The sequence below is a fragment of the Ovis aries genome, chromosome 22 (assembly GCF_016772045.2).
Source record: "Ovis aries strain OAR_USU_Benz2616 breed Rambouillet chromosome 22, ARS-UI_Ramb_v3.0, whole genome shotgun sequence".
In the NCBI taxonomy this organism is placed as follows: Eukaryota; Metazoa; Chordata; class Mammalia; order Artiodactyla; family Bovidae; genus Ovis; species Ovis aries.
Genome location: NC_056075.1, coordinates 39503093 through 39519817, shown reverse-complemented (window position 1 = coordinate 39519817; position 16725 = coordinate 39503093). Strand labels below are relative to the sequence as shown.

The following is a 16725-nucleotide window of genomic DNA, read 5'->3' as shown; positions in this document are numbered from 1 at the left end:
GGAACTGGCCAAGAGGGAAAGAGTTGGCGGGGAGAGAGAATATGAGCACCTACCTCAAAATCCCACCAAATCTGCAGGTTTCTCTCACGCCTCCAGACTTTTACAAATACCTGTCTCCTCAGACTTCCTAATTTCTATGTATCCTTCAACACTCAGCTCAAGAACCACCTCCTCTGTAAAGTTCTGAAGGTCTAAGGGATGTCCACTCCCTGGTCAGCCAGCCTGACAGCCACAGCTCTCACAGCAGCCTATCAATCTCTCTTTCTAGCCATCACAAACCTGGACCACAACTACTTACACAGCTGGGAACAGCGTGTCTGTAAAAGTGTGCAGTCATTGGGGACAATGCTATCTGCTCCTCTCTGTCTCTCTGACGCCTGGAACAGGGCCTGGCAAACAAGCTGCTCAGTCCAGGTTTGCTGAGTGAATGAAACTGCTTCCTGTACGCCTCTTTCACTGACACTGATTCATTGCTGCTTCCAATGCCACCGGTTCTCCTTTTGTCTCTGGAAATTCACTGAATGGACTTCTAATGATCAAATCTTTGTTAAAGATAGAAAAATATTTGTTAAAGAATTTTAGTTCTAAAACTAATTTTCTTATTAAAAAATAAACCGTCTCCAAGAAACAATAGCTTTCAAGACACGTTAAGTTACACTGCTCTTGACAATGAAGATGTTAACCATTTACTGACAGTGACAAAATATTATAAAGGAACACGGGCATGAACCAAACATTTGTGAAGCAGAGGATGGTAGGAGAATCCCATGTAGAGCCGTATTTATTCCTGCAACCTCCAAAAGCATTCTGCTCCAGCCATGCTGGTCCTCCAGCAAAAATGGCAATGTGGAACCTTTCAGCCACACTATCAAAACAAGACAAACATATTCCTAACTCCCAACCTTTCATTCATTCAAGTCTCTATAGAAAACAATCTGCCTAGAGCATACCAAGATGTGTTCTAGGTATAAGCTCCTGCTCTCTCATGGGGCTTACATACTAGTGGGACAAGATAAACAAAGATGTGGACATGTCAGGTGGTAAGCACCAAGAAGAAACGTGACACCAGAGAAGGAGAACCATCCTGTACTGCTCCGGTTCGCCCTTTTTCACCTCTCCATGAAACTTTCCTTGGTCCTCCAAATAAGAATAAAGTATTCAAGAGAAAAATATTCACTATTTCCTGAGGAGCTATGTGCTGGGCACTAAACAAGATCCTAGAAATAAAAAGGTAAATAAGTCATAGCTGCAAACTTCACACAGCTCACAGTCCAAATAAACAGGCAGACACGCTAACTTTACAAACGTTTATGCAACAGGATGTGCCAGACGCTATATTCAGTGCTTCACAAAAATCAATTCAATTCTCATGACAGCCCCGGGGGGCTGTACATGTATGGAAAACGAAGCACAGAGAGGTGAAGCAACATGCCTGAGATCACACAGAAAGTTACTGCCAGGGCTAGGGTTGGAATACAGTCGGTGCTCCTAAACACCAGCTCTGGGTTATGCCGCATAATCATGAAAACGCAAGCTCCGCAGACACTAATAAAGATACGTACAAAGTGCTAAGATGAACACAAGAGTGGTACCTAAGAACAAGCAAGAGCTTCTAACAGAAAATGAGGCACGGCCTTGAAAGATGACTGTGTTCTATACCTCTGCTTTGCAAGTATTACGAGCCTATCCTAAGAGATAGTCTACTGTACCCGAGGAGAGGGAGGACTAATTTATTTTCCCTTCCCTGCAAGCACCTGGCTATGTTTAACAAAAACGTGAGGAATGCCAGTGCAGGAGTGGCCAGCACTTGAACAGTCCCTTTGACAAAGAGCTTGGCCCCCGCCCCCAAGACCCCAAAGTCCCGAAGCTACTCCAATCTGGCCACTAACTGCCCTGACAAGGTAGCAGAGGGCAGGATCAGGCAAAGGAAAACCTCTGGTCCGACCCTTCAACTCACGCCCCCCGCCCACACTTGCCCAACCGGATCTCCATCTCCTTACTACCTCCGGGCAAGAGCAGGGAGGCCGAGGCAGCGGCGGCTTGGGTGACTGGGATAAAGGGCACATTGAAGCTGAGTTCCGTGGCCGAGGAGGAGAAAAGTAAGTTAGTGCCCGACGAGGAGGCCGAGGCGGCGCCACCGCCACCGTTAGGTTTCCTCTCGGCCATGGCTGCGGCCCACCGTCCGTTACACGTCTACGGGCGGCCGGTGCGGAAACACCGGCCGGAAACTGAGCGCAGTCGGAGCCAACACACTTCCGCACTTGCGCACAAGGGCCGGAACTCCGGGCGGCCGCTCAGCTTCCCTTTGCCTTCGCCAACGGGGCCACCAGAAAGTAACATGGCGGCGCCGACCTCGCGCCCGGGTCCTAGCACGTGACAACCTCGACCACTGCCCGGGCGGGGCCGGAGAGGCTGGGGCTGGAGCGTGGGAGATGGGGTGCTGCTGTTTGTGAATAAAAGTACGAATCGACACTGCAAATCTCGGGTTGTGGGGGGCGCTCTGTGCTTCCATAAAGTACCCACAGGAGCGTTTAACTAGGTAAGATTTTGAGGAAGTGCGAAAGCCCGCACGTGTAGGTAACAGATTGCTAGCAGCAGACCAAAGGAGGACTTAGAGGTGTGTGGGCCATTTGTGGCCAAGATATAGACCAACCCACCGGCTCTTACCAAATATCCGCATCTTACCCATCCACACTTTCTGCACTGAACTGAATTCTTGTCATTGGTCCAGAAACTGAAATGGTAAAACTTACAGAAAATACACCAGAGGATTTCCCAATTGTTAGCTAATAATGTCTCGTGAATGCATGATCTGCGGAGAAACCCCTGTAGTTTTTATCTGCTGCTACTGTCTATTGGAGAATAAATTTTGGATGATTTTTGTTTTCACCAGAAGGGGCGGGGGGGAAGAAATGGTGAAAACTTTTGAAGATTTTAAGCCAAAAAGTAAAAAGAGGTAATTGATGTTTGGGTGTGTGACTTTTTAACAGCTTTCTATAGTGGTGGTGATGGTTTAGTGGCTAAGTCGTGTCCACCTCTTTACCCGTCCACAATAATCTAACTAGTTTAATCCTAAAATACACTGTGGATAATTTGGATATGATTATCTTTCATAGTTAGATTATGAAAGAAAAAAATAACATAACTTCTTGGAGGATAGGAGAAAGCTATAGGAGAAACCCCAAGAAAGCTTTGAAATAACGAAACTATCATGTCCCTCAGCTGTTCACACCAGTTCACTGGCTCAGTCATGTCCAACTCTTTGCAACCCCATGAACTGCAGCACACCAGGCTTCCCTGTCCATTACCAACTCCCAGAGCTTGCTCAAACTCATGTCCATTGACTTGGTGATGCCATCCAACCATCTCATCCTCTGTCCTCCCCTTCTCCTACCTTCAATCTTTGCCAGCATCAGAGTCTTTTTCCAATGAGTCAGTTCTTCGAAACAGGTGGCCAAAATATCGGAGCTTCGGCATCAGTCTTTCCAATGAATATTTAGGACTGATTTCCTTTAGATTGACTTGTTGGATCTCCTTGCAGTCCAAGGGACTCTCAAGAGTCTTCTCCAACAGTTCAAAAGCATCAATTCTTTGGCGCTCAGCTTTCTTTATGGTCCAACTCTCACATCCATACATGACTACTGGAAAAACCATAGCTTTGACTAGATGGACCTTTGTCGGGAAAGTAATGTCTGCTTTTTAACATAGTACTCGTTTATTACCTAATAACTATTTAGTATGCTTACTGTCAAAAGAAAAAAAACAAAAAGCTACGGAAAGCACTGAAGGGTGTCATGAGTTGCTGGTACATGTGACTAGGCCACCCAGGTTTGTTAATTGGCACTTATCTGCAGGAGGAATTAACTTTTCATATCTTTATGACAGGCAGTGGTACAAGCTAAAGCAAGGTACCCACCAGGCTTCCCAGGTGGCACTAATGGTAAAGAACCCACCTGCCAATGCAGAAGATGTAGGAGATGTGGGTTCGTCCCCGGGGGGGAAAGATCCCCAGGAGGTTGGCATGGCAACCCACTCCAGTATTCTTGCCTGAAGAATCCCATGGACAGAGGAGCCTGACGGGCTACAGTCCACAGGGTCGCAGAGTCAGACACGACTAAGTGACGTAGCATGCATGCTGGCACCCACCAGGCTGGGAGGAGCAGTCATGTCCTTGAGAATACAGTTCTGAGTGACAAAAGCTTTATATCTCAAAGGGGCAGAAAGATTTATAGTAGCTGACTTTCTAAAGTAACTACTTAAAGGAGGTTCAGGGGCCTCTATGCCTATCACCTGGTTTAGGTTGGAACTGTCAATTCTCCCTGCATTGTTGAGCTTTCTCATGCAGGCATTTTAAGGGGGACAGGGTTCATCCTGGGGACATGGCCTTAAGCTGTTAGTAGCCATGGTAGACTTTGGTCAAGGGGTCTTTGCCATTACTGTGAGTGCTCAAAGCAGTATACTAAACCCTGGAGATACCATGGTACATAAGATAGACACAGGACCTTTCCTTCTTGCAGCTTACAGTCAGGTCAGAAAGACAGACAACTAGACACACAATAACAATAAAGTGTGTTGAAAGTGATAATGTAAAATTTTCAAAAGTGTCTTATGTGGAGTATTGACACCATCAGGAGAGGGAGTTGTAACCTTTCTAGGGGAGGGATAGCAAGTATTTAGAACAATCAGACCATCAACAAAGGGTTTACCTTGTCTGGAGCTACATGAAAATCTTTCCTGAAGAAAACATATTTAAGTTGACACCTGAAAGTGAATGAGTAGAAGTTAACCAGAAAAGCTGGAGGAGAGGGGCTGGAGGATGTGGTAAGAGACAATTAACATAAAATTACAGTATGTAGGGATGCCTTAAGATGCCATATTTGAATGTAATAAAAGAAACCTGAGTTACAGCATGGCTGGAGCCCAGTGAACAAGTGGGAGGAAGCCTGGAGATAAGAATGAAAAGTAGATCAAGGCCAACTGATACACGGTCCTTACAAGTTAAAAACAAAAGGGACTGAAAGAAAGGTTTAAAGGCGGGTGGTGAAATAATATTTGTTCTGCAGAAAGTTCACTCTGACTTCAGTGTAATAAAATAGATAAGGAAAGAGCAAACCTGAGCATAGAAAGAACAGTTGGCAGTCTGCTGCAGTGGCCAGCTGAGCAATGATGGTGACTCAAAGGAGAGCAATTGCAGTTGGAGTGAACAGAAATAGGAGTGATTTCTGGGCAAAGATGTCAGACTGAGCAGCTGGATCTTCATTTTCTTCCTAAAACTCTGTTGAAAGCATAAACAGGTTTGTTTGATTTGTTGTTGTTGTTTGTTTTTTTAGACATACATCCATAAGGATGAGAATGTGGGAAGATTTGACAGCAACAAGATTTTATCAAAATAAAGGGCAAGTAGTAGATGATTTAGCAAACCAGTAATGGGGAGAGCTCAAAAGCAACATTATTTGCACCATAAGATCACCAAAAAGTTTAGGACCTGATAACCTCAGGCACCTCTGGAAGTGGCGGTCCAGTGGAAAACAGAGGTCCTGGAATTAGGAGGATTGGAGAAAACTTTTTAAACAGATCCCCTCCCCCGGCTCTGACCTCCACTCTAGACTACTGACCATCCCCCTTAAAGGAAAAAGACTGAGTTTTCCTTCTGGACAGGGTAAAACAGAAGAAAGATTAAGCAACTGTGTACATACTAAGTAATAAAACACTTCCACAACCCTAGACTGTAGTCCGCCAAGCTTCTCTGTCCATGGATTTCCCAGGCAAGAATATTGGAGTTGTCTGCCATTCCCTTCTCCAAGGGATCTTCCCCACCTGGGGATCAAACCTGGGCCTCCTGCATCGCAGGCAGATTCTTTACTGTCTGAGCCACCAGGGAAGCCCAAAATAGGAGGAAGATTGAGCAAATATGTACATACTGAGCAATAAAACACTCTCTTCCACAATTTTCTACTTAGCTCCCAAAACACTAGATGCCAGGTCTTCAATCTCTCGGCAGGAGATTAGCAGACTCTTCTTGGGGTCATGTGAAAAAACATCTAGAGATAATTAAGTCAGGGCTCCCCAGTAAGACAGCCCAGACAGCATGTGATCTGCTCAGTTGTTCAGTCGTATCCGGCTCTTTGCAATGCCATGGACTGTAGCCCACCAGGCTCTTCTGTCCATGGCATTTTCCAGGCAAGAATACTGGAGTGGGTTGCCATTTCCTCCTCCAGAGGATCTTCCAGAAACAGGGATCAAACCTGCATCTCCGGCATTGGCAGGCAGGTTCTTTACCACTGAGCCACCTGGGAAGCCCAGGCAGATCACCCCATAATTTAGCTCACAATCAGCTAGCCCAGAATTCCCCTGCCACTAGCCCAAATGTCTCTTCTTGGCCACTGATTCAGACATCTGGCCTCAACTCAGCTCAAAATGAACGCTAAGTGCTTGTGAGCCTCAGGTGGTTCCTGCACCTGCCCCCACTCTTAGTATTTGCTCCTGCAATCAGAGCTGCTGCTCCGGCTGTCCTGGGCACGCCAAGTGTGCCCAGGGGTGCGTCTGCATACCGGCAGCAGAAACAGGCTGCTGCTGAGCCTAATGTTGGGAAAGCCTGTTCCCAGATGTAAATAGAGAAACACCTACGAATCTCCGCTTACAATTTTTAATTCTACTACCCAGACCCTCTTGCTACATTCCTATTTCCATGAAATATTCGTATAAATATTTTTATACAAATTAATGCTTTTGAACTGTGGTATTGGAGAAAACTTTTGACAGTCCCTTGGACCACAAGGAGATCAAATCAGTCAATCCTAAAGTAAATCAGTTCCGAATATTCATTGGAAGGATGGATGCTGAAGCCGAAGCTCCAATACTTTGGCCACCTGAGGTGAAGAACTGACTCATTAGAAAAGACCCTGATGCTGGGAAAGAATGAAGGCAGGAGGAAAAGGGCACAACAGAGAATCAGATGGTTAGATGGCATCACCGACTCAATGGACATGAGTTTGAGCAAGCTCCGGGAGTTGGTAATGGACAGGGAAGCCTGGCGTGCTGCGGTCCATGGGGTCACAAAGAGTCAGACACGATTGAGCGACTGAACTAATTCATATAAAAATAAACTCATCTAGACAAAAACTAACCACCAGACTCATTTACCTGCTCTGAGCTCCCAAACACCTTTTTAGTCCCCACATTTTTTCGTTCAGGCATTCATTCAGCAAATTCTATTATGTGAACTTGCCCTTGTGCCAGACATGGGGGATACAAGAATGGCCAGACCAGCAGAGTCCTGACAGTTCACACCCTAGGGAGCAGCAGCCCTCTCTTCCACACTCACATCTACCTGTTGAGGCAGGTAAATAGGGAGGACGAGGCACAGGAGACTGGAGGGAAAGTGTGCTAATTTCTGATTCAGGGAACACAGAGCAACAGGCGGACAAAGTGGAACATAAAAATGGAGATACCCAGCAATTAGATAGATGGCTCTAAAACTGAAAGAAGTCCGGCATCAGCTCACATGTGACTGATTTGGAAATTGGGGGTAGTGGGCAAAGAGCCTCATGCCCTGTCGATGTCAGAAATGGCCATTCTTTTGGAGGAGGGTTTGTGTTGCTTTCTATACAAGGTGACATACTGGGTGTTAATTCAGGCTGACAGGCGTGATCAGAAGAAGCACAGGTGGGAGGCAGTCCCCACACTTTAAGTATATTTACCACATGATTGAGAAGAGCCATTAACCTGGAAGACAGTGATCCAGACATAACCCACAAAAGGAACAGGAAATGGTCATTTAGAAGAAATAACCCACACAGGAAGGCAGGGACTTTCAAAAAATCTATCAGTAATATCTTCAGAGGGATCTGCAACCAAGAAACAGGAACAGGGTACTGTTTGAGAAAGAAAAGAAATATTTAGGGAACAAACAAGAAAGTAAGTATAGGAAAATAAATACAAGAAATTTTCTCAAAAAGGAAAACAAAAAGACAAACAGATGGAAGCTAGGCGAGAAACCTAAGAAAATTAGAGTACCAAGCAAGAAAAACCAGTATTTGCATTTTAAGAGCTTTGCTAAAAAAGACAGAACATGCAGGGGAGGGAATCATCAAGAAGAAAAATTTATATCCAGAAATGAAGGATATAGGTTTCCAAATTAAAAGGGTTTAGTGGGACTTCCCTGGCAGTCCAGTGGTTCAGACTTCACATTCCAATGCAGGGGCTGCCAGTTCGATCTCTGGTCAGGAAGCTGAGATTCCCACATGCCTCATGGCCAAAAAATCAAAACATAAAACAGAAGCCATATTGCAATAAATCCGGGAAAGACTTCAAAAATGATCCGTTAAAAAGTAAATCTTTGGACTTCCCTGGTGGCACTGCTGTGCTCTGTTACTCAGTAATCCCCAACTCATTGTAACCCCATGGACTGTAGCCGGCCAGGCTCCTCTGTCCAAGGGATTCTCCAGGCAAGAATACTGGAGTGGGTTGCCATTTCCTTCTCCAGGGGATCATCACCCAGAGATTGAACTCGTGTTTCTTTCGTCTCCTGCATTGGCAAGCAGATTCTTTACCACTAACACCACCTGGGACAGAGTTCAATCTCTGGTCTGGGAAGCTTCCACAAGCCAAGAAGCAACAAAGCCATCACACTGCAACTTCTGAGCCCTCATGTTGCAACTACTGAAGGCCACGCCCCTAAAGTCCGTGAGCTGCAATGGAAAGTAGCCCCCACTCACCACAACTACAGAAAGCCTGTGCAAAGCAAGGAAGACCCAGCACAGCCAAAAATTTAAAAAAAAATTTGTAATTTTAAAAATAAAGGGGGGAGGGGGTGCGAGTGGTTCAGTATTCAGCACAATAGCTGAAAAAACACATCTGAGCACAGGAGACAAAGATCCATACAGATTCCGGAAGGATAAAAACAGGTCAGATGCAAAGAAATTCAGCTCCCAAAATATTTACCTCTCAAGCAGACTTTCTAAGAATATGATGGAGAGACTCTACCAAAAATAAAGGAATAAGGCTAAGTCTTCCTATATGGGCTGCAAGTAACAGGATATCTAACACAGGTGTACAGGGGAATTCAAGCACATTCCCACACAAAAAGACCCAAAAATGCAATGGTTCAAACAAATGTTCCTTTCTCACTCACACAAGAATACATATTGGTGACCACCTTTTGTCTTCAACATAGTGCTTCTGAGGCTGCCCCCCAAGGCAAGAAGAAGAGCTGAGCTCAGTTCAGAGACAAATGTCCCTTGTTGTTTTTCTGGCCAAACTGTGAGGTGTGTGGGATCTCAGTTCCCCAACCAGGATACAATCCATTACTGCTGCAGTGAAAGCACGGAGTTTTAACCACTGGACCGCCACAGAGTCCAAATGTCCCTTAACAGAAGTGAGACAGAAGTTAACACACATCACTTGTGGTCACTTTCCACTAGTGTGAACTTCGACAAAAGGCACTCCCTTTGGGTACAAGAAGAGCTGGGAAATAACGCTCCACACTTGGGTAGCCACAATTCTGGTGACTACAGTTCTATAACAATGGAGGAAGAAGGTTTTGGTGGGCAAATGACAATTGCCATGGCAGTCTCTCCCTCTGACCACCATTTACCAAGCCTTCTAGCTCAGATGGTAAAGCATCTGCCTGCAATGCAGGAGACCCAGGTTTGATTCCTGGGTTGGGAAGATCCCCTGGAGAAGGAAATGGCAATCCACTCCAGCACTCTTGCCTAGAAAATCCCATGAACGGAGGAGCCTGATAGGCTACAGTCCATGGGGTCGCAAAGAGTTGGACACACTGAGTAACTTCACTTTCACTTTCCAAATGGAACATACTCCTGCCCCAAGGGTGGCAACCAGCTGCCTTCAGCTTAAAAGTCCAGGATTTCTGGGCAGCTCAGCTTTTCCCAGTGATTCTGGATGTGGTTCCTCAGGAGCTGTGACTATGAGACACTCAGCTGATGGTTGTGGAGCAAGATAATGGAGACTTCCACTAGGAATCAAAGAAGAATGGAAAGCACAGTACTCTCTATTTCATAGAAATGATTGAGTCCTTCTAGACAAAAACTGAAAATACCCCTGCCCTGACTGTGGAGAATATTTGTGGTTAGCCCTGACTGTCCCCAACCCCCATCCACAGTCGTTACTGGCCCTGGCTTTGCCCTCTGGGGGGTTTCTCCTTGACCGTGGTCATCCAAGGCCATAAGTGAAGTGGCATTGAGAAGTACTAAGTACATCCTTGTTAGGGGCAGTACAGCTTTGGCAGTTTACTTCCTGTCGGTATGAGTTTGAAGCCTGAAACTTGCTTTCAGGCTTGAACAGTTACAGACTTTTTCAGGCCAGCCCCTAGTTTGCTGTTTCCAGTAAAGTAACTTCCGTGTCTGACCTGAGCTCTTTTTCCTCTGAGCGTAACAGTGGTTACTATGGCTTCCCTGATAACTCAGTTGGTAAAGCATCCACCTGCAATGCAGCAGACCCCAGTTCAATTCCTGTGTCAGGAAGATCCGCTGGAGAAGGGATAGGCTTCCCCACTCCAGTATTTTGGCCTAGAGAATTCTACAGACTGTATAGTCCATGGGGGTCAAAAAGAGTCGCTCACGACTGAGTGACTTTCAATGGTGGTTAACTTGAGGTCATTTAAAACCAAGCTACAATCTTGATCTGACCTTTGCTACAAAGCTAGATGCTTTAGTTTACCTGAGAAGTCTTAAAGGACTGATCCTTGAAAACACCTTTGAATAAATTCTCCTTGAGTTTGAATACCACATTGTTTTCTTTCAATCCAGGAAGGCCCCAATTTCTCCTGTGTTTACAGCTCTCCTGATCTTGTGGCTGTGCCCACCTGTGGTTACTAAGCATTAGAAATGTGGCTATTTGAATTGAGATGAACTATCAGTATATAATACACTCTGGATTTTGATGAATTAGATTTTAAAAAGATAATAGTCTTCACATGGATTATTTGTACAGATTACAATATTTTTATATGTTGGGTTAAACTGAAAGTAAAAGTCACTCAGTCGTGTCTGACTCTGTGACTCCATGGACTATACATCCATGGAATTCTGCAGGCCAGAATAATGGAATGGGTTCACTTCAGTTCAGTCAATCAGTCGTGTCCGACTCTGCGACCCCTGAATTGCAGCACGGCGGCCTCCCTGTGTATCACCAGCTCCCAGAGTTCACCCAAACTCATGTCCATCGAGTCGGTGATGCCATCCAACCATCTCATCCTCTACTGTCCCCTTCTCCTCCTGCCCCCAATCCTTCCCAGCATCAGGGTCTTTTCCAATGAGTCAACTCTTCGCATGAGGTGGCCAGCATATTGGAGTTTCAGCCTCAGCATCAGTCCTTCCAATGAACACCCAGGACTGGTCTTCTTTAGGACGGACTGGTTAGATCTCCTTGCAGTCCAAGGGATTCTTAAGAGTTTTCTCCACCACCACAGTTCAAAAGCATCAATTCTTCAGCACCCAGCTTTCTTCACAGTCCAACTCTCACATCCATACATGACCACTGGAAAAACTATAGCCTTGACTAGATGGATCTTTGTTGGCAAAGTAATATCTCTGCTTTTTAATATGCTATCTAGGTTGGTCATAACTTTTCTTCCAAGGAGTAAGTGTCTTTTAATTTCATGGCTGCAGTCACCATCTGCAGTGATTTTGGAGCCCAAAAAAATAAAGTCTGACACTGTTTCCACTGTTTCCCCATCTATTTCCCATGAAGTGATGGGACCAGATGCCATGATCTTTGTTTTCTGAATGTTGAGCTTTAAGCCAACTTTTTCACTCTCTCACTTTCATCAAGAGGCCTTTTAGTTCCTCTTCACTTCCTGCCATAAGGGTGGTGTCATCTGCATATCTGAGCTTATTGATATTTCTCCCAGCAATCTTGATTCCATCTTGTGCTTCTTCCAGCCCAGCGTTTCTCATGATGTACTCTGCATATAAGTTAAATAAGCAGGGTGACAATATACAGCCTTGACGTACTCCTTTTCCTATTTGGAACCAGTCTGTTGTTCCATGTCCTGTTCTAGCTGTTGCTTCCTGACCTGCATATAGGTTTCTCAAGAGGCAGGTCAGGTGGTCTGTATTCCCATCTCTTTCAGAACTTTCCACAGTTTCTTGTGATCCACACAGTCAAAGGCTTTGGCATAGTCAATAAAGCAGAAATAGATGTTTTTCTGGAACTCTCTTGCTTTTTCGATGATCCAGCAGATATTGGCAATTTGATCTCTGGTTCCTCTGCCTTTTCTAAAACCAGCTTGAACAATGGAGTGGGTAGCCTTTCCCTTCTCCAGGGGATCTTCCCAACCTAGGGATCAAACCCATGTCTCCCGCATTGCAGGCAGATTCTTTACCAACTGAGACACAAGGGAAAACCATATTGGGTTAAATATATTATTACAATTAGTGTTACCACTCTGTGCCAGAGCAATGTCTGTTCTTTTTCTCTCCATTGAAAGGACTGCTGCTGCTGCTGCTGCTGCTAAGTCACTTCAGTCATGTCTGACTGTGTGTGACCCCATAGATGGCAATCCACCAGGCTCCCCCATTCCTGGGATTCTCCAGGCAAGAATAGTGGAGTGGGTTGCCATTTCCTTCTCCAATGCATGAAAGTGAAAATTGAAAGTGAAGTTGCTCAGTCATGTCCAACTCCTAGCAACCCCATGGACTGCAGCCTACCAGGCTCCTCCGCCCACGGGATTTTCCAGGCAAGAGTACTGGAGTGGGGTGCCATTGCCTTCTCTGATTGAAAGGACTATTTATCCTTTTAAATGTATTCAGAAAGTCAGTTCATTTATTTTAAAAAGTGTTACTTGTTTCTTTTTACTTTTTAAAATTTAACTTTTAAATTACATAGGTGGTTTGCACAATATATCTGGGAGACTGAATACACAATGACCAGACTGCATTTAACAATAGAACTCTGACCCATATCCTCTGAGAGTAGAGCAATGGATTGCTAAGTGCCAACTTTCCTATTTGTTTCCCTCACTCCCCAGAAGATAGGGATGGTTAGAAATTCCTCCTTGGAAATTCCCTGGCGGTCCAGTGGTTAGCATCTGGCGCTTTCACTGCAGGGGCCTAGGTTCAATCCCCGATCAGGAAACTAAGATCCTGCAAGCCATACAGCATGGTCAAAAAATAAAGAAAATTACTCCTCCCTTTTGTTTTCTAAGAAAGGGCTAACTGTAAAGGAGGCTCTTGCACTTACCGAAATAAGACTAACCCCACCCTCAGTGACTCTTTTATAAAATCTCCAAGTTTAACTCTTTAAAATGTTCCTGAGGGAGGTCACTGGTGGTCCAGAGGTTAAAAATCTCCCTGCCATTGCAGGGGATGTGGGTTCATCCCTGGTCCTAGAAGATTCCACATGATGCCTTGGGGCAAGTAAGCCTGAGCGCCACAACTATTGAGCTCATGTACCCTAGAGCCTGTGCTCTGTAACAAGAGAAGTCACCCCCACAATGAGAAGCCTGCTCACCACAACTAGAGAGTAGTCCCCACTTCCTGCAACTAGAGAAACTTCGTGTACAGCAACACAGACCCAGTGCAAAAAAACCCAAAAAACAAAAAAAACCTTTCCTAAATGTGTGTTCTCTCTGTCGCCAACAGCCCAAATCAATGATCTTCTGCATTCCCTGGGGCATTTTGTCTTTCATCTATTGTCATCCACTATCCAAGCACTAAACTAGAGCCACATTATGCATTTCTCTTTGTTATGGTAGCACATCACTTCTGAAAGTAATTTGTCTTCTTTAGAGTAATGCTAGCAGCTGTAAAAAAATGCTATCTCAGAATGCAATGTTCATATGAAAATCTAGGCTGGCTTTAGCACAAGGTCATTCTAGACATCACCACCCCATCCATCAGGAAAGAACAAAGAACATATCCAAGGCCAAATTCTTAAGAAATTGAAGTGGAAGTTCTAGATACACTTTCCCTTGTGCTGCTTTGGTAAGTGAAAGTGAAGTCGCTCAGTCGTGTTCGACTCTTTGCGACCCGTGGACTGTAGCCCACCAAGCTCCACTGTCCATGGGATTCTCCAGGCAAGAATACTGGAGTGGGTTGCCTGCTTTGGTAAACCTAGTCATATATCCCTGCCTAGCATCAAAGAAGCCTGAGAAATGTAGTTCCTAGCCAGGCAACAAACTTCCCCTACACTCCATAGCTAGGAAATGCTAGGAAATGTTCTTCCCAGGACAACCTTTCCACAACCATGAAAGGAGAAAACATTTTTTTGAAGTCTCAATGAAAAGATGAATCCTAAAGAAGAGAATCTTTAGGATAATGGTGGTAGGAGACCCTAAGAAGACAGTTTTGCACCAGAAGTAGAGGGCAACAAACCAGATTAGAATAGGACAAAGGACTTTGGGAAAATAATGTATGAAAAATATCTGATGTGACTTCCCTGGGGAAGTGGTGAAGAATTCGCTTGCCAATGCAGGGGACATAGGTTTGATACCTGTTCCAGGAAGATTCCATATGCCACGGGGCAGCTAAGCCCACAATCACTGACCCTGCACACACTAGAGCCTGCGCTCTACCACAAGAGAAGCCACCACAATAAGCCCACCCACCTCAACGAGAGAGGAGCCCCCGCTTGCCACAATGAAGACCCAGAGCAGCCAAAATTATAATTAATTAATTAAAACATACTCAATGTGCCTATTTAGAAAGGAGATTTAGGCACTTAATGGAAAGTATGCATTATCCATTCAGCAACTATTTATTGCACATCTATGACGTCAGACACTGTTCTAGGTACTTGGGAACAATACAGCATAAAAATACCAAAATCACTGCTTCAAAGTTCTCATAATCTAGTGGAAATTTCAGTGCAGCTGAGGTTGAATTCATGCTAAGTATACAGAAAATAAGCAAATGTTTACAAGAAACTTTTACCCCATCCTGGAGGCAACGACATTCAATTCTTTCCGCTGATTGTTTCAGTATCTCTGTATTTTAAAATTAATATTATATTGTCACTTCTGAGTTTTCCTTTTTTTCTCCTTTGAATTGTGTGTTGACTTCCCAGGTTTAAGATGAGGTTTAAATCTTCTTTATCCTATCACATATATGAATCCTATACATCCTCATACCCTTAGCTTCCTAAAGTTAAATTATAATGTTGCTTAGATAAATATTCTAATTTAACATTATTATGCTGTTAAATACTCTTGAGAGCTTTGTCCTGACATAAATTGTGACTCTTAATTTTCTATTCAAGTTTTTGTTTTCCTTGCCTTAAGACTTGGAATAACTTTCCCTCACGCTTTTCACCTAGCTAACTCTTACTTATCTTTCAAGTCCCAGTGAAAAATGTCACATTTTCAGGAAACCCCTGAAGGATCCTTTCCCCAAAACCCTCCCTCACTAGACTAGATGGTGCTATTCAATCCTTTTATAGAACTTCACTTTTTCTTTCCTGGTACCTATCATGGTTGTAAATGGATAATTATTCAGTAATAAGTCTCTCACTGAACTGGACATAACATGAAGGCAGTGGGTCTTTGTTGCAGTCCAGGGGGGCTTCTCTTGTGGAACACAGGCTCTAGGGTGCGTGGGCTCAGTAGTTGTAGCCCACCAGCTTAGTTGCCCCTCAGCATGTGGAATTTTAGTTTCCCACGAAGGATCAACTTGGGTCCCCTGCATTGGAAAACAAATTCTTAACCATTGGACCATCACAGAAGTCCTTAATGCCTTTCTTAAAAATACAGACTTGAGAGTGGGGGAAGTGTGATTGCCAGCAGTGGGAAAAAAAATCTTGCCATAGAGAAATACTCTTATGGACCTTCCCTTGGCCTTTTAAGTTTTCATAACCACTCATTAGTAGTGTCAAAACATCTTGGGTGAAATTATTCACATTATTTCAGTAGGATCACAGTGTCTCTTAAAGTTAAATCTGAACAATTGTCTACAAATCACTGACTACAGAGGGAGAAACCAAAAGCTGAAGTGTTCTTAGCCACTGCTGAATTGGTGTCCAGCTGCAATTTCATATACAGCAAATTGAAATTATTATAATTTAAAAGATTGTATGTCACAAAGCTAAATAGGAGATTTCTCTATTCAATACCAGGAATCTCGAGCCCTTCTAAGCTAAATGAATGAATGAAAGTAGTAATGCCAACGATTTGAAACCGTTTTCTCAGCTCACCCAAACTCACAAGAGCCAGATGTATAGTATAATATGCCAATCACAGTCATCCCTTGGTATCAATTGCAGGGAATTGGTTCCAGGAACAGATATCTGAATGCCAGAGTTTCTTATGTAAAATGGTACGAAATAGTACAGACGACTCTGCGTGATCAGGTCTCCATAGCTTCAGTTTCCACATCCGGGTATTCAACCAGCCTTGCCCACCAGATTCAGAGGAATGTAATTAGTTCACAGTGACAGATACAAAATAAACCCTTTTGCCCTAAGGAGGGCTTGAGATCCGAGTTCAGTTCTCCAGCTCCTCACTTTTTAGGGAGTGGAGATGATCGCATTCGGATCATCCTTCTGTTAATACGCTGTACTTCAGGTTATGAGAGGGAGGGTTTTTTCCGATATATTTCAGATCTAGGGGCTGTTTCATTATAGAACTTGGATATTTTCCAAATTTCCTCATTCAAAGGTTACTATTAACCAGATCTTTTCTGTGTACAGATACCACTGTCTTGATCCAGTCGAGGGAAGACTTGATCCAGTGGAGGAAAGTCATTACAGGGGGTTTCTAGCACGGAACCA

General features: G+C 44.3%; 1 protein-coding gene across 8 annotated transcripts in view; it reads right to left on the bottom strand.

The window, feature by feature from the left end:
- Nucleotides 1–16725, bottom strand: part of SEC23IP (SEC23 interacting protein) — a 54084-nt gene that overhangs the window by 36929 nt on the left and 430 nt on the right. For 4 of the 8 annotated variants that reach the window (XM_060404762.1, XM_012103026.4, XM_060404763.1 and 1 more), the window contains exon 1: nucleotides 2004–2246. The exons of the other annotated variants lie outside the window; for them this stretch is intronic. In XM_060404762.1, coding sequence (XP_060260745.1) covers nucleotides 2004–2166 — 163 coding nt within the window. In that variant the 5' untranslated portion in view covers nucleotides 2167–2246. Of the gene's footprint in view, nucleotides 1–2003; nucleotides 2247–16725 lie in introns of those variants that run through there. 8 annotated transcript variants of the gene reach the window in all.